Source organism: Balaenoptera ricei, chromosome 7 (genome assembly GCF_028023285.1).
Source record: "Balaenoptera ricei isolate mBalRic1 chromosome 7, mBalRic1.hap2, whole genome shotgun sequence".
Classification (NCBI taxonomy): domain Eukaryota; kingdom Metazoa; phylum Chordata; class Mammalia; order Artiodactyla; family Balaenopteridae; genus Balaenoptera; species Balaenoptera ricei.
Genome location: NC_082645.1, coordinates 34,791,927 through 34,816,357, shown reverse-complemented (window position 1 = coordinate 34,816,357; position 24,431 = coordinate 34,791,927). Strand labels below are relative to the sequence as shown.

General features: G+C 39.0%; 1 protein-coding gene across 13 annotated transcripts in view; it reads left to right on the top strand.

The window, feature by feature from the left end:
- GTDC1 (glycosyltransferase like domain containing 1) overlaps nt 1-24,431 on the top strand; it is a 453,605-nt gene that overhangs the window by 404,085 nt on the left and 25,089 nt on the right. For 8 of the 13 annotated variants that reach the window (XM_059927775.1, XM_059927784.1, XM_059927777.1 and 5 more), the window contains 2 exons: nt 4,958-5,046; nt 16,737-16,866. In XM_059927775.1, the coding sequence (XP_059783758.1) occupies nt 4,958-5,046; nt 16,737-16,803 (156 nt within the window). In that variant the 3' untranslated portion in view covers nt 16,804-16,866. Of the gene's footprint in view, nt 1-4,957; nt 5,047-8,311; nt 8,427-8,455; nt 9,079-16,736; nt 16,867-24,431 lie in introns of those variants that run through there. The other 5 variants (XM_059927778.1, XM_059927779.1, XR_009504185.1 and 2 more) reach the window with 5 other exon arrangements.

The following is a 24,431-nucleotide window of genomic DNA, read 5'->3' as shown; positions in this document are numbered from 1 at the left end:
GAAAAGACCCACCTGAAGGACTGAACTCCCAGTATGGTTTCAGCCACCCTTCAGATCACGCTATTCAGGCAGCTGGCGAGGGGGTCTAGTGCACCCTTTGTGATCGGCTAAGCAGCCTAAGGTGTCCTTTGCATGAGTTGTACTCCCGAGGAAATAAAAACCAGGAGGACACAGACCTATATACCTTATTTCCTGCTATCTTCAGTTAAAGGCGGATTGCAGGGGGTCTGCTTAACATCCTTTGCTACCTAAATACCTTTTGGACATGGGAACTCAATAAAAGAACTTTCATTGCATCCATTACCCTACTGCGGTGCATAACAAATTAGATTTAAAAGGCTACTTTTTTCCCCCTTACAGCTATTTCCAACGTTTTCTTTAAAATTTCAATTTAGTGTCTAGTGCCAGAATATTCTATAGTATACTTTAAAACTCTATAATACCAATTATGCCAACTGAACACTATTTCCAAAGAATTAGGCTTCTATTCTTATAGAAAAATTGTAGTTTAGAATTAAGATAAGGTAAAAAATAAAATAAAATAAAATGAAGATAAGTTAGAAAATTATGTTTAAAACGGGTTAAATATGAAACTATATAACGCAAATATTGTTCTTGGATAACTCTTTTTTAAATATAAATGCATTAATTTTTTATTTGGCTCCAAATTCCCACTCTTTGAAAAAATTTTCATTTGAGGTTGAAAAATATCAATGCCACAGATTAACCTATTTTTAGAAAGGGTGAAATAAAATTCTCAATGATAATATTTAAATATTTTTATGTATTTTATCTTAAAACTCCATTGTGCAAAGGTTTTAGGGCATGTAAACAACACAGAACACAGAAGGCAAATACAACTTTGTAAAGAACACAATATTTGCAGCTGTGTGTGAGAACAGATTTGCCTATGGACCACTTCTCCTGTGTAAATATTTATCTTTACCCTTCTATTAATGTGGTGTCAAGCCTCTTTATTATTCACAAAAAAATTTTGGACTCTGTCTTGATAGAGATGGATATTACTGTCATTGCATCAGATGTTATGATCCCTGACAAAGCCTCAAATTAGCTATATGCCAAAGAACTAGAAAGAAATGTATAAGTATTTCCAGAAGCTGTAAAATATTTGCCATTCAGTGCTCACTGCTTGAGGGCATACTCTCTCACACCACACATGTACCATCTATTACCAGACATTAGAGGCACTTGCTATCAGTATGTTTTTTGTCCTCTTTGTGCTCTGGTGTAACTACAGAAAAGTAGCCTGGAACCATCTCAGTTCTGAATATGTGGTAGAGTGGTCAGGCTATGTTCAGTCTGGGTTTCAGAAACACTGTTACCACACCTGTAGAATATGACATAATTGTTCCATTTCTCGACTTATTAATTTTCATAAGCATTTGTTACACATCTGATTGGTAGATATTTATGAGTAGCTGCCTGATGGACTCTTATGTTCTGCAGTTAATAGTAACTGATTATAGGAAGACAAGATGCTATGAATTCTTTCTCTGGACAGAGAGAGGCTCAAAGACTTGCAGAACTGTGAGAATCATGGGAATTCTGGAAAAAAACGATTTTTATGGATAATACAAGTGTTACTTATGTTGTGTTACAGTAATCCCCTGCTTCTTTGTAAAAAAAAAAAACTATGCATTTTTATTGCATAGATAAAAGATTTAATAAAATATTTCTCATGATCCCAGATTTATTCTCATTCACTGTTATTCACAGTGTGAGTAGTTAGAATTTGGGGGATGATTACTCTGCAATATCTATCATTTAAAAGATGTGTATCACCTTTGATTAGAAAACTGTACTTCCAAAATACAGCCTTTAGAAATACTCACAACATTGTACTTTGAAGTCCACTAGTGTGTGATGTATGAGAATAAAAATTGTCATCACTCTAAATGTCCACCAACATGAGGTTGCTAAGAAGATATCACACATCCACGGTAGCAGCACTGTCGTGGTTGCGTGCCTACCAGGGCCAAGCAGTAGCTCCTCATCCTGCGTGACAACCATTTCAGGGAGGCATTGTTCATATCACACCTTACAAGTTTAGAAAGTGGATTAAAGAGAAAATAAGCGACTTGTCAAAGTCAGAGCATTACTAATAGTGAAGCTAGGATTCAAACTCAACCAAGACATTTGGCTGCAAAGCCATGAACTTAACACACTAATATTTGTATATTTTATATAATACTCATATAACCCACTAATATGTGTGTATTCAAAGAATGAGATAGTTTTAGAGATCATGAAATGAAAAAAAGTCTAAGAAATATTAGATAGAGTTTGGTAAAAATTATGTCTGTATACATTAGAATATGGAGAGAAAAGTTTGAAGGACTATTCACCAGGCTGTTTATATTAAAATGTCTGTGGTTAGACTTTTATTTTCTACTTTATATATTTCTTTAATATTTAGATATCTTATAAATTTGTGTAATAAAAACAATACAGTTCTTTAAAATATCAACATATAAGCAGGAGAATCAATAAAATTAATAAATTATTGTATCAACATATGCAGCATTATTTCAAGATCTCAAGTGCTGGCATTCAATTTGGCATTTTTTAAACAAAGCATAAATAAATTATATCACATAGAATTTTTCTACTACGGACATTAATTATTGCAGTCTGTTTTGGGGGAGGATGGTGTTCTACGGTAAAGAAAGCTACACCACCGAGACTTTTTTCCTTGTGTAAGCAAGTTCTGCAAGTGACTTGTCTTATAACTATTGAATAAAAGTCCTGTTTTATCGATAGAGTTATACATATTTTTATTCCGCATTCTTTATATTAGAACACAATTATTTATTCTTTTAAAGGAGGACTGTCACAATGTTTCTAATACATAAAAACGCTTCCTACTTTTGCATTTGTAAACTGCTTCCATGCGTGGACATTGCATCCAGGTTCCTAAGATCAGGAAAAAAGATCTGTGCATTTTATTCTGAAGTTACAAGTGATACTTGATACACCACTGTGCTAAAGGCAGGATTGGGCTGGCTCTAGCTTTACGTCTTGCATTTCAGCATTGAAAAAAAAATCAGTCATGGGTAATGCTTTCAAAAATGTTAATCCCAATTTTTGCTTATGGATATCACATGATTTTAAAAGGTAATAAAGAGTATTCTCAGTAGTCAAGGGTGAGTCAAGGAAAATGGCATCTATGGGAATAAGTCAGCCAGACAAAAACTTGACCCAACACCAAGCTCATTGTCAGAATCACAGCTGCCGCATCAACCAATGAGACCTGAAATGGAGGCAGCCAGGAAGTCAGGTGCCGAGGCTGGAAAGCCTGTTCCAGACCCATTGGCAGTTGGCCCTTCAGCTGCTGTACAGCCCCAGGAAGGGCCCAGGGGGCTGGATCTGGTTTTCGACCACAGGAGGAAAGTGAAGTGAAGTACAACCAATATTGTCAACAGCGAGACTGTCAAGTTAGTGCTGATAATATATTCATGGGGAGATGTATTGTTTTGCTCTTCGGGTTCAGTGGGGAAGGAGAGCCAAGGGAGAATGTACATAGCAACTCTGAAAGCATAATCTACCTCCTGCTCATAGAAACTGGTGATGGTGGCTCAGGCTTCCTTTTACCTCTCGATTCCTTCTAGTAGCGTGTCTTATTTACTAAGTAGGATCTTGAAAAATATGGACAGAAAATACCAGGTTTAAAAAGGAGGTGTGGTTAAAGGAACATGATACTCAGATTTTAAAAAGAAAATGGATTTTTGAGTTTGGCATTATTAACAGAGAGCTGTCATGTTCTTTTCCTTCAATAGAGAAAAGAAGTGACCCAAAACAGAAAATAAATGACCCGTGCTATGATTAGCAACTCACTGTGTTTGTTTAGTGTCAAGAATGCTGCTAGGATTTAATAAAAATTTACAATCATAGATCACCTCCCAAAACAAAAGCAAATAAACAAAGCACACATCTTTAAGGTAAGTCATCTTCTAACACCTTTGAAGCTAAGGATTGTCCTGCTTGCACAGAGCAGGCATTTCGTAAACGTTGAAAACTGAATATGACTCGCTGAACCTTGAGCTTGTCTTTGCAGTCTGTGCCCCTCCCGGATAGACACCCAGTTGTATGGCCTCCAGATTCATATTATTACATTCTCACTTCGGTGCTGAGACTTTATATAAAAACTTTATGAAAAGCTTTCTTAATGACAAACACATTCGTTTCGTCCACTGTAGTGAATAGCACCTGGTTGTGGGACCCTGAACATAGTATGTTCTCAATAAACGCTTGTTAAATTTAATAAAAGTCACTAGGAATTGTGAGACATTATGGGAAGTTTGAAAGGCATTATATGTTCTTAAATTTAATGGGTGCTCCACAAACACAAATGAAATAGAAATATACTCACATATACATAACTTAAAAACCCATCATAAACACATGCAAAAACAAGAGGCATTTGTAGTGAGTGGCCAGAGCTTAACTTTTCAACATGGTTCTGATGGAGGAGATGGATAGAACTGATAACAGCTAACATTCATTAAACACTTATTATTGGCCAAGCAAAATGTTAACTGCTTTAGATGTATTGATTATCCTATTTAATTTTCACTGCAACCTTAATGTAGGTGATATTATTTTCATTTTACAGGTATGAAAACTGGGGCTTAAATTGTCAAAATAGTTGCCCCAGATTAGTAGGTGGGGGGGAGGGGCAAGCCAAGCTCTGCAGCCAGAAAATCTGGCTCATTGGCCCCATATAAAGACACATGCTATGATCTGAATGTTTGCTTTATGCTCTCCCCCAATCCCCCATCCCCTCCCCACCCCTTCGGCAAAGCATATGTTGAAATCCTAATGGCCCAAGTAATGGTGTAAGGAGGGAGGGCCTTTGGTTATAAAAGTGGAGCACTCATGAATGGAATTAGTGTCCACATAAGAGAGACCCCAGAGAGCTCCCTATCCCCTTCCACAGGTGAGGACTCAGCTGGAACCGGGAAACAAGCCTTCACCAGAACCTGCCCATGATGGCACCCTGATCTTGGACATCCAGCCTCTGGAACGGTGAGAAATACATTTCTATTATTTATAAGTTACCCCGTCTATGGTATTATGTTATAGCCTTCCAAACAGACTAAGACAACACATGACAACATGGAAGAATGGTAATCTTACAGTCATAAGTCTCGGAGTTTTGGAGAATTGTTCAAGGATAACCACAACTGCACATTTAGGACTCAGTTGAGAACCGAAATATCATGAGTGTACCTCTAGAGATCCAGTTATCTTTTTGTTTCTTTAATAGCCAGTGTTTTTATTGTGGAGTGTTGCCATCCTCATGACATTCTCTGGCCCTGATTGTACTTCTCTTGCTGCTTCTCACACACACAGTCTCACCCCAACCTCATTTCTCCCTCAGACTTCTGACCAATCACAGCTTCCTTTGCTGTGTGGTCTCAGCTCACCGCCTTCTTCCTGAATGGAGGCCTGAATGGAGGCCTCTGAACCTCTCTCCTCACTGGCCTTCCCTGATGCCTCACATTCACACGCCTCTGAGACTGGCTTGCAGATCAGCTGGCATGTGGTCATGCCTGTGGTGAGGAGCTCTTTCTCCAAGCCACCTCAGAGACCCTTGCCCTGACAGGAGACAGGAGCCTTAAGGTACAGGGCTGATCTCATTTGATTGCCGTGGCCTGGTGTGGTGGTTAATTGTATATGTCAGCTTGGCTAGGCTGGGGAACCAAGAGTTGGTCAAACATCAGGTTAGATGTTCCTGTGAAGATATTTTTTAGATGTGATGAATATTTAAATTAGTAGACTTTGAGTAAAGCAGATTACTCTCCATAATGTGGTTGGTCCTCATCCAATCAGCTGAGAGCCTTAAGAGAAAATACTGAGGTCCCCCTAGAAAGAAGGAATTTTACCTCCAGACTGCCTTCCGACTCAAGATGCAGCATTAATTCTTCCTGGGTCTCCAGCCTGCCACCTGCCCTGCAGATTTCAGGCTTACCAGCCCCAACAATTAGTTGCTTTCCAAGTAACCATCGACAAGTGACTTGATTTCCTTAAAGCTCAGGGTCTGACTTGGCAGGATACTGTGATAATTAGATGTGATGAATTATATTGTGATAATTAAATATTGTGAAATTCATTGATAATTAAGTGATCATTTTATGTACATAAATTGCCTGACATCTAGTAGATGCTGAATAAAAATAAGTTTCTCATCCCTTTCTCTAGCTAAAATTATACTAAGCCATTCTACTTGTTTTTTATTTCACTGGAAATGCTAGCTTTAGATATAAGGGAGTTTTTCTTATGATTGACTGATATTTCATGTGCCAACTCAAAGCCATCTCATGTTTATTTATTAAGGTATTCTTAGTCTTGCCACTCATTTCTCAGATCGACTAGTTAGTTTCAATTCTAATTGTCTCTCATTATATTGAACACAATGCATTTTCTTACCAGAGGTCACTATCTTTATGAGCCTTCAATCCTGCTCTGGTAGGGTTCTCCAGAGAAACTGAACCAAGAGAATGTGTATATATACATAAAGAGAGAGATTTACTTTAATTGTGTTTATGATTTCTATTTACCCTGTTTCATTTTGTCATTTTTTTCCTATTCTTATTTAGATTAATTGCTTTTTCTTTTTTGTTGTTGCTGTTATTAAATGGGAGTTATATATTCTACTTCTTCAGTGGTGCTCACAAGTTTTTAACAAGCACACTTGACCTATTTGTTTTAATTTCCAAACACTACACTCTTCTACCATCAATATATTATTTTACATCCCCTTTGTTTTTATCCCCTAAACTAAGTCACTGTATTTTACCTCAATATTTACTTAGACTTACACACATATTTACCAGTTTCTTTGAGCACCACCTTTTGTACCTCTCCTTTATTCTAAGTCAATGTTCTTTTTACAGACGTACATCCTTTGGTGGTTCTTTCAGTAAGAAATCTGATGATAGTAAACTCTATCAGTTTTTATTTTTTTTTTAAATCCTTACTCTTTTTTTTTTTTTTTTTTTTTTTTAGTTAATTTATCTATTTAATTTTGGCTGTGTTGGGTCTTCGTTTCTGTGCGAGAGCTTTCTCTAGTTGCGGCAAGCGGGGGCCACTCTTCATCGCGGTGCGCGGGCCTCTCATTGTCGCAGCCTCTCTTGTTGCAGAGCACAAGCTCCAGACGCGCAGGCTCAGTAGTTGTGGCTCATGGGCCTAGTTGCTCCGCGGCATGTGGGATCTTCCCAGACCAGGGCTTGAACCCGTGTCCCCTGCATTAGCAGGCAGATTCTCAACCACTGCGCCACCAGGGAAGCCCTAAATCCTTACTCTCTTGATCACATCCTTAATCTTTAATTATAATTGATGTGGGTATAAAATTCTAAGTCGACAGTTGTTTTTTCCCATAGCACTTTGAAGATATTATTCCATTTCCTGCTGACTCTATTTTTATTGATGAAATCTCTGCTTTAGCCTAATTGCTGTTCTTTAGGTAATCTGAGTTTTCTTTCTAGTTGCCTTTAATATGCATGTCTTTTTAACTTTATTATTATTTATTTTAACTATGATGTGTCCAGGTATGGATTTATTTTCATTTATTTCATTCCTCTGTAGCTCCTTCTAGATATATGTTTGACCATCTCATTCTTTCCTTCATGTCTTCTAGCATTAAAAAATTTTCATTGGGTCTCCTTTTCTCTGTACTTATTGGAGATAATTTTCTTAGCTATGTTTTCTAGTTCAGGCATGAGCTCTTTAGCTGCTGATTAGCCCATCCATTGAGGAATTTCATTTTAATGAACAAATTTCTCATTTCTGCATGCTTAATTTGTTTATTTTTCAAATTTTCCTTTCCTTTTTTCATTATGTCCTGTTCTTTTTATAGTTATTCCTTTTTAAAATCTTTTTTATCATTTCAAGCATCTTTATTTTGTATTGTCTTTCAGATTATTAGATCAAGGTATTAAGGGTACTAATCTTTATGTTTGTTGTGTCTCCTGACTCTCTCTTACAGAAAATTGTTTCCTTGTGCGGCTCGTCACTCCTGTATTGTGAGCTTTTCTTCAGCTGTAGGATTCTTGGGCACCCCAGGCAGTGTCAGCAGTCCCTAAACACAGGTTTGGGGTTTCCTTTTGTCAGGTTCATTTCCCTTTTTTGTACCTTAGATTCTTGAGATTTTCAAATAACACAAATGCACACTCTACTCTTGCATAAGGCACATTTTTGGGAGTTTAATATTTGCTGACTTTTTTTCCTTCCTCTGTAACAAGCAGAAACAAATGTCCTTGTTGGTTACCTAAACCAGTATCTCCCACAGTTGCTGTGAGGTCAGTCATGAGTGACGAGGTCCTGCAGCTCCCATCTCCTCCCGACCCCTGAGCCCCAAGCCTGCCACGGGGATGTTCGTGCTTCTGTTCACCTTCGTGTACCAGCCCTGTGTGTTCTGCTCTGCCACACCCAGGTCCGGGAGGGGAAGGACGGGCAGAGGATGAGACCCCCGACACCAGACCTGCCTGAAGGAGAGGACGTGTGTGGGTACAGCTTCCTCCGTGTGCCCCACTGTATCTGTGTCTCCGGCTTCCTCAGCTGCCCGATGGTCTTCAGCCTCTGTCCCCGTTCTGTCCCTTACAGCAACTAGTGTCATGTCCTGCATGCCCTAGGCTGCTTCTCATTCTGTCACCTCAGCTCTGTATCCTTCCGGTCGCAGGGAATGGGGCCTACTCACCCGAGCCTGGTCTCTGAGCCCCTGGACCAGCTGTCTCCCGTGGTGCCGGCCCACACATGACCACGCCTCAGCAAGCGCCCCCTGCCCCAGCAGCCTCAGGTGTGGTTCACGGGAAGGTCTGAGAAGGGCCCAGGTCTGTGCTCAGGACTCAGAAGCCTGCTGGTCAGCGGTCCCCAGCCTGGGACGTGGCAGGAGGCTGGGCAAGCGAGCGCTGTGGACAGACCCTCAGGTTGCCCACCTGTAGAAGGATAGAGATTGGAGGGCCCCCTGTTTTACAGGTGCCCACAGACCTGGATGTTATGAAGTTGTACGTAACGTGAACACTTTGTAATGTTGATTGATTGAATGTAAGACAATTCATCTAAAAAAAAAAAGTTTCCATGTTGCAAGAAACAAGAATCCCATTATTACTATTATTAATTTTATTAAAACAGTATTAATCAAAAGAGTGCTACCATTATTACCATTCTTGCCATGCCTATGCCATTTTAAGAACAAACATCCTCAACTAATTTGAGTTGCAACTTTTCCATATTGTTTTTGGATGACTGGTTTCCATATTTTAGATTATACCTATAGCATAGAGACAGAAAGAAATAAGTTGTACAGATTTACATTAGACAGACACTATTTTGACTTCCTTTAGGCAAAATAGTATCAGAATTTTATCACTAGAGTTCTTGAATGTTAATTTATTTTTTTCTCCACTCCTTTGAGATCCCCATTTTAATTTTTAACAACTTCCTCCCTTCTCCACTTCTATTATAATGCAAAAAGGGGGAAGAGGTGAGAGGAAGATGGTAGAGAATCTCTGAGAAATAACAAAAGGAAAAAATAGTAAGTAATAAATTGGCAGAAGGGAAGGAAATAAAAACAAAATTGAAGGGAGTAAATTTTCAAGAGTGGAGAAAGTAATATGATGGTATCCCAAGGAATATGAGTAAAGAAGCTATGGGTCAAAGAAAAGAGAAAAGGAGTGAGGGGTGGGATGCTGGGATGGAGAAAGCATGAAGCATTGTGGGTGATGACGAGAGAAACAGAACAAGTACCATTTGTGCCTATTGTGTGCTGGAAGAACAGTAGGCACATTTCATCCACAGCTCATAGGTAGAGTCAACAAATGTATGAACCATGAATGATTATCTCATTTGATAAAACAAAGAAGTCAGAGAAATTAAATAGCTCATCCAAGATCTGAAGAGTTAGTAAAAACCTGAGTCAGAATTCATGCACAAATCTGTGTGTTTTCACCAAAAACTGGGGCAGGATTGGAAAGGTCACTCTCCACCCACTGTGTGGAACAGAGGACAGATGCCCCTGCTTCTTTCTTCTTTTCTTTGCCAGCTAATTACATGTCTGATTAGTGTAGGACAAAGGAAAATGTGCAGAAGAGAAGCCTGACAAGGTTGAGAAGGAAATGGCCTGGGAGAAAGGAAGATGATTCATTGATAAGCTCTTTGTCCTCTAGAAATGCAATAGGCCTCCTAGGAGGAGAGACTCAGTGTCTGGAGGGGCAGCTCCGGCCTTGAAGGAATTGTCACCCAGAGGTGACCGGGCACAGAAGTGCTGGAGCATTTTCAGACCTCCCTACCTCAGCAAGCCACAAAAAAAGTGCTATAAAATGTCTTTGATTCTTCCTCCTTTTCACTCATACTATTATATACCGGCCTGTCCGACATTGCCCTTGAAAACCAGGCCGCCTCTGGAGCAGTGAATTAACCATGTGGTGTTTCTTGAGCATCTAATCCATGGAATAGGATCCCATGTCATACTTGTTTAAGACTCGATACAACTTAAATAGGGTTTGCTGCATTATTCACCCCAAGTAAAAACCCCAAGAAACCAAAACAGAATTATACAGCAATTTAAAAGAATACTATTTTCCCACTGATGACGCCTAGTATCATGTCTCCATGTTGCTGGTAATGGAATGAAAGTCATGTCAGATACACGGTGAGGTCAACTCACCTTGTCATTAAAGTTCAAAAAATCAAAAGCCCTTTCTTTAAAAAAATTTTTTTTTAATTCTTGCTAATTTTTATCACCATTTCCATTGTGTGATTTTTTTTTTCAGAGATGAAAATAAAGGTCATTTTTAATCCCCAACTTCTAGTTTAGTGTTATCTCAAATCAATTCTTGATATACACCTCATTTAAAATTGTCTTTTCTAGTTAGAGGCAAGTGTGGAGTTTTCAATGAAGAATGAGGGTTTCATTCGACTCTCTCTTAGGTGCACGTAGAGCCTTCTAAACAGTTCAGAGCTTGGGGTGGACCTCCCTCTATAAATCGTAAATTGCCCACGCTTTTGAACTCCCTTTCTCTTTTAAAGCCACCTAGGTTAAAAATTAAGCCCCTACAGTGAAGGGCACCTGTATTTGCTTGCCCTATTATGCAGCTATACTGAAATGCTTTACAGCTGTCTAAATTAGCATAATTAAATCCACATCAATTAAAAACCTCAATCACCTCTCTCCCCTTCACATGTAGATGGTGACATTTGTCTAAGGTGGGAACTAACAAAAGAACTTTTTAACAGTTGAAGATCTGGCTCAAAAGGAGGGTAGGTAATAGGATTGGTCTATTGTTCCGGGTTCACCTAAGACGGGGAGCAGTGGTCAATGAGAGCTATTTGGCCAAAGTCGTCTGCGGTTTGCATTTCAATGCTGCTGGCAGCAGGGCCAGCCATTCGAGATGTGCATTTTACAGCAGGCCTCTCCTCCAATAATGAGGGTATACAAAGCGCCCATTCTGACTTTGGGGGTGGTGGTTGTTTTTAAACTGGGGAAGTCTGGTGACCTCAGGATAGTGACAAGCCTAAACCGTGTGGTGCTGGCAGCGAAAATTCCTGGAGATGAAAACTGACGTGGGGTCCAGGGGTTAATTTCTGGAACAGACAAATTTGCATACAAATGAAAAATGATGGGATTTCCGTTCTCTTAAATTTTCAATGTCATCAGCATCAAACAGCAGCCCTGCTCCCTTGCTGTTTGAAGAATATTCATTACTTTAGAAAAAGGGGCACCTTGTTTGGTGTTCAACTGAATGCAGGTCTATGACTCAATTTGTGACGCCTCATCTGGAGGGTGAGTTTTCTGTGCCTCTTCGTAATACTACTAAGTAGGGCTTGAATGATATTTATTTTTATAATCCTAAACTTTTCTGAATAAACGTTGAATGGCCTGTGGTTGACTACTTTGAGCATTTACCTTTTCACCCTCATGAGTTGTTTACCCATATTTAGCTGACCTTTCTTTTTTATAATATCACAGAGGATGACATTTGGGTCTATGTTAAGTTAGTGGATTCGAGAGACGGGACATGACAATACTAATTTCTCCAAAGCACATGATATTTCTTCATTTTTTATTCTTTTAGTTATTTGTTTTTTTCACATTTAAAGACAATTGTTTTTAGAGCAGTTTTAGGTTCTCAGCAGAATTGAAAGGAAGGTCAGAGAGTTCTCATAACCCCCTGTTGCCATCCCTGTTCAGACTGTCTCGTTATCAACATGCCCCACCAGAGTGGTACGTGTGTTACAACTGATGAACCCACACTGACACGTCGTAATCACCCAAAGTCCATAGTTTCCTTTAGGGCTCACTCTTGGTGTTCCACATTCTATGGGTTTGGACAAACTTATAGCGACATATATCTATTCTTATAGTATCATATATCATTATAATATCAGACATGTATGAGAGTACCATATATGTATATAGAGTATCATATAGTTCCATTGCCCTAAAAATCCTCTGTCCTCCATTTATTCATCCCTCTCTCCCCCTCAATCCCTGGCAAGCACTGGTTTTCACTGTCTATGTACTTTTGCCTTTTCCACACAGCCTATGGATGGAATCGTACAGTACGTAGCCTTTCATTTTGGCTTCTTTCCCTTAGTAATATGCACTGAAGATTCCTTCGTGTCTTTTCATGGCTTGATAACTTGTTGTTTTTAGTGCTGAATAATATTCAATTGTCTGGGTGTATCACAGTTTATTCATTCACCTACTGAAGGATATCTTGGTTGCTTCCATTAAACGCTTTTTTGATGACATAATTCATATCTGCTCTTTTTTTTATAAATTTACTTATTTTATTTTATTTACTTTATTTTTGGCTGCATTGGGTCTTCGTTGCTGTGCACGGGCTTTCTCTAGTTGCGGCGAACGGGGGCTACTCTTGGTTGCGGTGCACGGGCTTCTCATTGTGGTGGCTTCTCTTGTTGTGGAGCATGGGCTCTAGGTGTGCAGGCTTCAGTAGTTGTGGCACACGGGCTCAGTAGTTGTGGTTCGCGGGCTCAGTAGTTGTGGCGCACGGGCTTAGTTGCTCCGCAGCATGTGGGATCCTCCCAGACCAGGGATCAAACCCGTGCCCCCTGCATTGGCAGGCAGATTCTTAACCACTGCACCACCAGGGAAGTCCCCTGCTCATTTTTATAGTGTTACAAAAATATAAGTATGCAGAAAGAAGAAAATAAAAATTGTTCAAAGTCTCAGTCCTTAGACACCACTGCCAGTTAATATTTTAGTGTATATTCTTCCTCAACCCCCTTCTTCAAAGTTTCCATACTTTGAAACTGTCAGCCCATTGAAGGCAGGGATGCTTCCCGTTGCCTATAGCAAAGCCGACCCTTTTTAATTAGCTAAGCCTGCCCTCAAGGAAATACTGCTAGAGGCACGTTCTTATGAGTCAGTCTCTCTCCTTTCCCCGCTGTATCACTAGCGATCGAGAAGACCCCAAATAACTTCTTGAAACCCCTAAGTCTTCTTTCTTCCAAAATATGGATCTCTCTAGATACTGTGTCTAGATGCTGCCATAAATTAGTGACTATTAAAGTACATCAAAACTCTTATTTAACTTTTAGGACAATACTGAAATATTTACATTTTTATAATGAAACAGAAAGTACTTTGCTTAGTTCCTCAGCTCTTTAGAGCTGTAGGATGCCTCAAGGGACACGCCTGACAATACTCGCCATTCAGATTTGCCTGCAACTTCTGTGGGAAACAGTTCGTGATACTTTCTTCTGGGTCATGGAATGTTCTTCAACACTTTACTTCCCTCTCATGGATGAGATGCCTCCTTGGCAGTTTATCATTTTTTCTTCTCTCTCTCTCTCTGAACTATTAATAAGAAAGAAAGGAATGATGCATAAACGTTAGAAATCTCATAAAAGGAAAAGGTCCAACTTTCAGGATATGAAATGGTTGAGAAATCCCTTAAAGAAATAGCACTACAGCAGCTAAATTGCTATGATATATGAACCAGAAAGGCAATATAATAATGTGCATGGGAATAAAATATATCTGTTTTAACCTGGAACTTCACATTTGTATACAGTCTGGTCATATGCATCTCTGGTACAATAAGTACCGTTAACATATATGTGAGTTTATCAGAAATACCTTTAAGATTTTTGTCGATTAAGGTATCTTTATTGTGATTACGACTTGCTGAAGGGGAATTTTGAGGCAATAAACAACATACCTCAAAGCCCAGATGTCCTGTTTAGACAAGGAGTTTTATGTTGATTCTAGTCTGCCTTCACCTAACCTCGTGTAGCAAATATTACAAAGACATAATTAGAAAATTTGGTACAATATTTAGCCCTGGTCGCTGTGTGATGGAATTGTTTGACTGCTGAGTTACTGAAGCTTGTTTGCATCCCAGTGTGTAGTGAAAGGCAAACTTCAAAGAAAATATTATATCTCCCAACTCCAGCTCCTGAGAGTCTTGGAAGTATAATACAGCAAGGCTTAAAACTCCCTGCTGTGGAAGGGGCAATTTGACACTGAAACTAGTGTTAAATCACTATTGAAACACTGGTTTGCAAAAGAGTTCTTATTAGATAAATATAGTTGAAGCCTTAAAAGGCAGGAGGAAAATACACCCAAGTCATAGGGAAAAGAATGGGGGAGAAAAGTCTTTCAAGTTGGACAGTATGTGTTGACAAAATTTGGAGATTTTAAAACATGTATCTACACATTTATTTTATAAATTGTACATAAGACTGGCTCCTTTTCCAGTGCAAAATCAAATATTTAGATTTGCAAAAACCTATGGAAGCCAGATTTTAGACAAAAAGGGATTTTTTTGTCAGACTGTCAGTCTCTGAATTTCATCACAATCTGTTCAGCTGTTTTTGTTGCAGGCAGGCGTAAAACGTACTGGGTAAATGTGTGTTTGTATTTATTATTAAAATGGGGATGCTAAATCCTGCTTCCTAACAGTCTTCACATTCTTTAAGTCTGTGATGGTCACAGGGAAGCAGATCCATGAAGTGCAAGTATGAGAGTCATACATGGAGGAGGAGGGAGAGAGGGGTGTGACAAACACCAACAACCAACACCTCTTTGCAATAGAGGCTTTCGAGCCTTTAAAAATATGACCTTGACATGTTGCCTCAATAACTTTTTCTGAACCTATATGTACTTATTCTTGTCTGGAAGAGGGATGAGGAAATGATTTGCTGGTGACAGATCTAAATGTTTCATTTAATTGTCATGATTTCTTTTCCCATTCTCTGCACTAATCTAAAAATGAGAACTTGGGTTGAAAGTTTCAACATCATTTAATATACATGTATAATTGTATACAAAGATTGCCTAAGAGAATATTAAAGCTAGAATCTGAACCTCTAGGAGGTGGGACAACATAGTAAAGAACAAGCAAACAACAAACAAATAAATACCAAATCTTAGGTAAGTGCATGCTTGCAGAGCTAACTCTTCTAGCTAGGGCTTTTTGATACAGTTACATCCAGAAGAAATGAGATTTGAGATGATATTTCCCTATATAAGTAAATCTCTTTACAAAAGGAGAATAATACGTTTGTTCCTAATCAAATTGACAAGGATAGAGCAAGCATTTGAGGACTATTTTCATATTTTCAAGAAGTACAATGGAAATTTTACCTTTAACAAAAGGTATATCAGTCAGCTAGGGCTGCCATAACAAAATACCGCAGACAGTGATTTGAACAATAGAAATTTATTTCCTCACAGTTCTTTCTGGAGGCTGGAAGGCCAAGATCAAGGTGCCGGCAGCGCTAGTTTCTGGCGAGACCTTTCTTCCTATTTTATAGGCAGTGGTGTCTTGCTGTGTCTCAACATAAAATTTCTTCTGCGTTTGAACAGAGAATCTCTGTATCTCATCCTCTTCTTGTAAGGGCACCGGTCCTATAGGATTAGGGCGCCACACTTAGGACCTCATTTAACCTTAATCACCTCCTTAAAGGCCTATCTACAAATACAATCACACTGGGGTGTTAGAGCTTCCCCATCAGAATCTGGGGAATGCGATTCACTCCATAACTAAAATAACACACAGCCTCCCTGGAACTCCAGTTTCTTTGTTTCTCACTGGCTTTACATCAACTCATTATAAGACTTCATATTCTGCTCAGAACTTTTGATTTGCAGTTTTATGTTTCTGATTAATAAGGCATTGGAAAAATAAATACTATTGTTCCATAAATGTGGTTTGGTAAACAAATTATTTCTGAATGTAAGGTCTTTGGAGAAAAATCATTAAAGAAATTCTCGGTGATTAAAAGAGGCTGAAAGTCTCTGGAGAGAACATTACCTGCTTGAAGAGGTGAATTCAACTAGGGAGTCTCAAGATCACTTCCAGGTCTCAGAGCTATGAGTTTGTGAATTCATTGATTTGCATAATACAGTTTGATCCCGAATTATGTGGTATTGAGAACCCATTGAAATATGGCAAAGTAGTCTTCCCTCCAAAATGTTAAGGAGTGTTGCTGATAAATTTACAAAGAAAAATAAAATTCCCAGGTTTGGTTGTGCACCTGTGGCAGAGACTGGCTGGTTAGATGCTTGTTAATCCCATTTCTTTTTTCTGTGCACACAGGGGCACTCCATTTCCCAGCTTCCTTTAGATTGGACCATGTGATTAGGTCCTGGCCAGTTAGAAATTGATGGAAATGATGCACAACCCTTCTAGGACTGGACAGAACTGTCTGTGTGATCTTTCATGGTTTCTCTTCTCTTTTGGTAGTAACAATGGAGACCAGTTGTGGAAGTCATACAATACAAAGAGCCTGGATCCCATAGTCACCACTTGAAAGAGGCACCCAGAAAGACTTTCTGACGTTTTTGGAAGCAATGAATAAATTTTATTGTGTTAATCCATTGAGATTTGGGGGTTATTTGTTATAGTAGCTGGCATTACTTGTCCTTACTAATAATATAATATCAAGGAAAATGTCAAAACAAAAATTTTGGACAGCAATCTAAGTTTTATCTATTGAAATATATACCATTAAAGAAATGCTAGACATCATACAGAATTTCCATTTACCTAGTTGTTTTAAGAAATCAAACGAATGTAGTTGCTCTCCTGACATCACTTTTGTCTCCATCACCAGCAAGGTCCTGATCAGAATCTTTCTGCATCAACTATTATTATTTTCCACTAGGCACACCCACAAATCACACTAGGGCTTTAGGCTTCAACCTATTCCCATTTTTGATACTGTTGAACCCTGAGAGGTGTGTTTGTTTGTTTGTTTGGTTTTTGCCATGCCACGGGGCATGCGGGATCTTAATTCTTGACCAGGGATCAAACCCGCAAGCCCTGCAGTGGAAGTGCAGAGTCTTAACCACTGAACCGCCAGGGAAGTCCCTGGGAAGTGGTTTTTAAAAACGATTTAAATATTGTGATCAGATGCCACCTGCACCTTTCTCCTCTCCCCTAAAACAGAAGATACGGTGAAAATTCCGTATCTCCAGGATTCTATTTGGCAAAACCACTGTGTAGCTCAGCGATAAATAGCTTGTATTTAATGCCTCTCCTCTAATGAGTTTGCAGTGCCTGTTGGAGACACTGTGTTGTGAAGGACTCAGAGGTGGAGTCCTTATTGGAACTGTTGTTGTCTGCAAAGGGCCAGAGACTGGGGAGTGAAGGCACGTGTGTCCCATAGGGCTGTTGCTGGTTTACACTGTGTTTCTGAGTATTACGTGTCTACAGTTATCTGTCTACCACAGATAAGGTCCAGTTTTGTTAAAAATATTAAAACCTCCATCTAAGGCCATACTCCTGTTGCAGTAGCTACTAGATCATCGACAGTTGTAGGTTGCCATTTTGGAGCTGTGTTCACTTAGGTCAGACTTGACAGGCTTACACCAATTTGTCTGACTCGTCTCCAATTCCCAGGGAAGATGACACTGTGTAGGATCTGGTATCCAGAGTCTAGAGTCACAGACATACTAACAGAGTCTGTGCGTTCTATCAGAACACCAAAGATGATGGTAAGTATTAGGAAGTGAGCATTAGCACATATTGTTTGTGGGAGTGTATGTTGTGATAAATGTTCGGTAGTACAGTCTAGTAATATGTATCAAAATGTGAAACACATCTACACTTTAGTACAATAATTGTACTTTTGGGACTTCATCCTAAAAATACGAGTGATCATTTACATATAATGACATCAACTGTAGCCTTCATTTTTTTTCCTTTTATTTTTTTATTGGGGTATAGTTGCTATAAAATGTTGTGTTAGTTTCTACTGTACAATGAAGTGAATCGGCTATATGTATACATATATCCCCTGCCTCTTGGACCTCCCTCCCAATGACCCCCCATCCCACGCATCTAGGTCATTAGAGAGAACCGAGCTGAGCTCCCTGTGCTAGACAGCAGGTTCCCTCTAGCTATCTATTTCACACATGATAGTGTATATATGTCAATCCTAATCTCCCAATTCATCCCCCCCTTCCCCCACCACTTCCACACGTCCGTTCTCTACGTCTGCATCTCTATTACTGCCCTGCAAATAGGTTCATCTGTACCGTTTTTTCTAGATTCCACATATATGCATTAATATATGATATTTGTTTTTTAGCCTTATTTTAATAGCAATATCATCATTAAAGGATTGATTAAATGAGTCATGATATATTCATGTAATGGAACACTATACAGACTTTGAATAAGATAAGGTAGACCCACCTTAAAAAGCTGTCATAAAAAGCTGTCCATGATAGAATGTAAAGTGAACAATGCAGGTTGTAGAACAATATACATAATTTTAGTTTATCTAATATGCAGGATATAGAGCAGTACATATAATATTCTATCCAGTGTTTTTACAAAGCCTTCTACGACATAATAATATACTAGAAGTACATATCCCACATGTTAAAAGAAGTTACATCTGTGGGATAGGATGGAAGCAAGGGGAAAGGCATGATGGAGGTAGCGCTACACTGTATACTTTGTATTTTCAATTTTTTAAATTAGTGTGTAGTTTTATCATGTCTTCATCTGTAAAATAGTGAAGTAAAAATAGGTGGATCCCTATGAAACTGTCATTTTTGTAAGTCAAAAATGGTACAATATCAACACTTTAGAACTTACCATTTGGTTGTTGGGAGAATTAAATGAGCTAATTCATGTAGAACATTAGGATGATGCCTCGAATATTGTAAAAGTGAAATAAGTGTTAGCTCTTACTGATCTTTTTATTATCAATGCTTTACATTTCCAATATTCTTTCATATTCACTTTCTAATTTAGTCCTGGGACACCCTCTTGGGATAGGAAGGGCATGCAACATCACCCACAGGTTCAAAAGAGCTTTCTCCAGCATTTTGCTCTGTTTACACATCACGCCATTTGCTTCTCCAAACAATCCCAGGTGGAACGTATTTAAGTCTACTTTGCTTATTTAAATTAACAGATGAAATAAAAAATAATTTGTACATGTTTGACATTTTCTCCCAATACATAAAATTACGTGTTATCCTCACATGGATATTTTAATCAATGAGATGTACAAAAGCAAAATTTGGAGCCCTTGAGTTATAGGATACAACTCAATGATCATGTCCTTCTTGAGAAATCCTGTGATTCCCAGGGGCAGATTTTGTTGCTCTGTCCTCCAGGCTCCAGAGCTCTTTGTTCATATCTATTCATATAAAGAGATATTTTGTAAATGATACATGTAGTATCGGTATATTCTTTATTATCTTTGATTTCTCTGAACCTGGCAGAGTCTCAGGCAAAAAGTGGCTGCCTAATAAATGGTTAAAAAATTAACGAGGAACTAAGTGAAGGAATGAATTAATGATGATTCTCTCTGTTTTATTCATTAGAAAAATCAAAGCCCTGTATAGAGAAGGGGATTGCCCAAATTCAAAGAACTATTAGCTAGAGGTGCCAGGACTCAAGCCCAGGTTGCACACAGCCATGTCCAGAATGCCATCACACAAGGCATAAAGCTTCAGACCCAAAAGAAGCAGTAGGTGTGCTCAGCCTTGAATGTGCCTATCAGATGAAAACCCACCCCAGATGGTGTATCCAATTTAACCAACATCACCTGTGAGCCAAACTGAACAGTAAATGTTAAGACAGGATCACTAATAATGGGGACCTGGAATCTAGCCAGAATTAAAACAATGATCTGCTTAACAATCCCTCTGGGCTGGATGCATGTGGAGAACGGATAAATGCTGGATATCGAAACAGCTGTTCTATGGCAAACTGAAATGGGGCAATCATGGATAGCAAAGGGAGAAGAAACATTTGAAAATTGCCTTAAATAAAGTAGCACTTTAAATAGTGTGTGACCTGGCTGTGGCCTTTTAAGAAGCAACCACCCCACACAAAGTACCTGGGCATGCATCTCTAGAGAATGAGGTAGTTTCTGGTGAGGAAAGCCTACGGAATTATAAAAGGCAGTGACAACTGGTAACCATCAGTCCCCAATATACATAGACAGGATTAGTCCAAACATCACCTTGAAATCTGAAGGCCAGTGCCCCAAATGAAAATTCCATATGTCACCACCTCCTGAACTTTGCCTATTGCACACGACCATTTTCTATGAACTCCTTGTAAGCATTGTATAAACTACGCTGTTTTTCATATTCCTCTATTGCCTAATTATTTTAAGATGATAACTACATAGTGTCTTCTCAACACTATCACAAATTGCCTTGGATCAGGAACCAAAGTTCATGTTAAAAACATTTAACAAGCAGACACAGGCATAAAGCAACCGGAGGCCAGCTTGATGCCATCCTGGCTTGCACCAGCAACTGTCCTTATTCTTCTGGGCTGATGACTCTATATTATGAAGTGTAGTAGGACAGCACACACACGGAGTTCTCAGAAAGGACTTCCTGACTGATTGACTCTCCAAGTTCATTTTAATACTTGTCTGTCATCTGGGGAAATCCCATATCAGTGTGTAATTTATCATCCATACAACTGTATTAAAATAAGCATACCAATTACAGACCAAGCAGGCAACCATGTAAGAAATCAGTTGTTCAAAAAATAAATCATGTATTCAGCAGTCGTATAAAAAATATATACTCTGGGTTTCCCTGGTGGCGCAGTGGTTGAGAGTCTGCCTGCCAATGCAGGGGACACGGGTTCGAGCCCTGGTCTGGGAAGATCCCACATGCCGCGGAGCATCTAGGCCCCTGAGCCACAACTACTGAGCCTGCGCGTCTGGAGCCTGTGCCCCGCAACAAGAGAGACCGCGGTGGTGAAAGGCCCGCGCACCGCGATGAGGAGTGGCCCCCGCTTGCCGCAACTGGAGAAAGCCCTCGCGCGAAACGAGGAGCCAACACAGCCAAAAAAAAAAAATCCTTCCCTCTACTTTAAAAAAAAAAAAAAAAAAAATATATATATATATATATATATATATATATATGCTCTGTATTACTCTGTATATATACTCTGTATTACTGTGCTGATATTCGGGAACATAGAGATACAAACAACTGTGCTTACTTTCTGGGAGCATAAAGGTTAGCAGATATACAGATTTTACCACTGCTACTGTCAACTATAATATGACCAAATGTTTTAAGAATCCGTTCAGTATAATCATTACAACAGCTGCAAGATCACTATACAGTTGGTAAGTGTAGTTGAATTTCATGTATATAAACATTAGATTGTCTCATCCAAACTTCCCACTACGGGAATTCCTCTCACAGCTTCCCTGAGAGGAGGCTAGCAGATTTGTTGGACTACTAACAGTACCAGGGAGAGAAGCCATTGTCTTGTAAGGGAAGCTACATGTTTCTAAGAGAATGAATTTTCATATTTTATAAAAGCACTTTGCAAGATATATCGTAGTTGTAGATTTTCCCACATGCCTTTCTCTAAAATTTTTCACTAAGAATTTAGATAAACTGGATCTTAAAATCCAAGAGATTTTTAACTTGTAACCGAAATGTCTTCTGATTTTTACCCTTAGACATAAATGCGTTATCAAGAGTAACTTTCACTAAATCTCAATACCCATATGATAACACTTGATGAAAGAGAGTGTATATAGTAGGAAAACATCAGGGAAACAAAGGAAGTTTTCATCCATTTCCCCTTGTCCTTATGTAGTTGGGTCATTTGATCCCAATTGGTAAGCTGTTCATCAACCGGTTCATTTAGCTTTTAACAAAAACTTTGAGCATTCCTTAACCATTTTGATGTGGGCAAACATTTGCTGGGTATGTGCTAAACTCTGCTACTCCAGTAGGACAGATATAGGACTACAGAGAAACTCTCTCAAGGAGCTTATAGTCAAATCCAGAGAGGCAGACATGGAGGTAAACAAGAGCAACACGAAGTATCAACCCTTGTGAGGACGCATGAGCAGGAATCAATGAGTGTCACAAAGAAAGGGGTGTTCTCTCTTCCGTATACGCTGGCCTACCAGGATAACCAGGTTCCAAACAGGAGAAAATACTTAAATGTATTTTTTCCTCTGTGCGGGAGCTATCTCTGGGACATGGCCAACTGACACTCCTTATATGTAGACCATTTAATTAGTACACTCTTCTATGTTTGTAGCTTTCTAATGGCTCTTGTAGGATTCATACTGATGGTTTTAATATGTTCCTGAAGAACTATATCTACTGGATTTCAGACAATAAGGTCCCAATGGATAAGGTATTGAAAACCACCTAAAGTAGCATAGCGTACCACCTTAGATACAGCTTTGGGATTATTTCTGATGTGTCTATATCTTTATTTATATCTATGTGTGAAGAGACCCTTCATAATGTGAAGAAAATAGGGGCGACGAGGTGAGAGTGATCACAAATGCTGTCTTCCATCAATGCATTCCAGGTTATTTGTTTTGAGCCTGGTCTCTGAGATACCTTCCAGGTGACCAAAATAGTTCGATTGTCTCTCTGACATTGTTTGGTGTTGCTACCAGTTAAACTCCAACGGAAAAGCAGCTTGATAAGAGCACTGCAGTGTCATATTACAGGGAACAGATGTCAAAATAAAGGTTCACTAACTTGAAGCAACTTATATACATAGAACATTCAGGTGTGTCTGTGACCACAAGAGGAGAAGGAGAAATTGTATTTTGTGCAGTTGACTGATACCAAGGACAGGCTCTTTCCTTGAGGTGCCAACAGAGGAATTTTGTTAGCAGTATTTTGTGAACAAAACACTTAAGAGAATGTATGTATACAATAGTTTAAAAAAAAAGGGTTACTGACACAGATGCCAATTTGGTGGGGCATATGGAACATTTACACTTGCCTTTTTCTTTCTTGCTTGCTACAGCTGGTGCTGATTTAGTATGTGAAATTTTACTAGCAGGAGTGCTAATCAAGACCGAGATTCTGTAAGGATTTAGTCATTTATGTAGGGGAAACTATGGGTATCATTAAAAAGTAGAAGATCATCTTAGGAAAAGCATCGTTATCAACCTCATTTTTAAACTAAACAGACACAACGGTACTGTAAGTATCACTTTAGCAGCCGAAAAAGTCAGAATGTTTTCCAGATAATGTTCTAAGAGGATTGCACCCACAGTTTAAAGTTGTGGTGGAGGCATGTTAAAGTTTGGTGCTGTCAGAGCCAAGCAGGAGAGTGAGCCATTTAACAGTTCGTTGTTTAACTTTTCTGTGTAGTGGTTCAGCAAAACTGCTCTTTGGAAACGTTCAATTTTTAAAGAATAAAATGTAATTGTCATGATACAGAAGATGAATGCATTTTTTTCTGGAATCCTTGGGGGAAGTTGGGGGATGGGGAGAAGTGAGAGGCTTTTGATTTTTCCCCTTACATTTCTGAATACAAATTTTTGCAATCTGAGGCCAAATTTCACTGATCATGAAGGTGTTGGGAGAAAAAATTAAATAAAATTTTAAAAATCTTTCCCAAGTGGTGACAAAAGCATTGTCGGTATATTAAATATGTTGTCCAGGTGGCTTGGTAGAGTTGGAGACCTGCACGGCAGCTACAAGACATCTGCTGCCTGAGGAAACTTGCAATGTGGCAAAGTGGTGTTTGTAGCTCCCTGTGGAAGGGTGCCAGCTGCCCAGGGCTTCACTTCTACAGATGAACCGAGAGCCTTGCTGGTGCTTCAGATGAAGCGGTGCATCATTCCTACGCTCCTCTTCTCATGAATTTAAGGGACAAAGAGGTTTTGCAGTGAAAATCCAGGTAGATGCTGTTGGGCGAGGGGTAGATCAGCTTTCTAATATTCCCAAGGGCTTTGTCCATCAGTGTGACCACAAGCACAAGCCTGTAATTAAACCATTTTTATTCTATTTTCATGTGTAATTTCTACGACTCACTGCAAGTTATTTATCATTTTCACGATTCATACCTTAAATGCCATCAGAAGAGATACTTGAAAAGTAAAGTTTGCTAAAATGCAAGCAACAAAATATTTTATTTTAAAATAATTAATGGTTATGCATGTGTTAGATG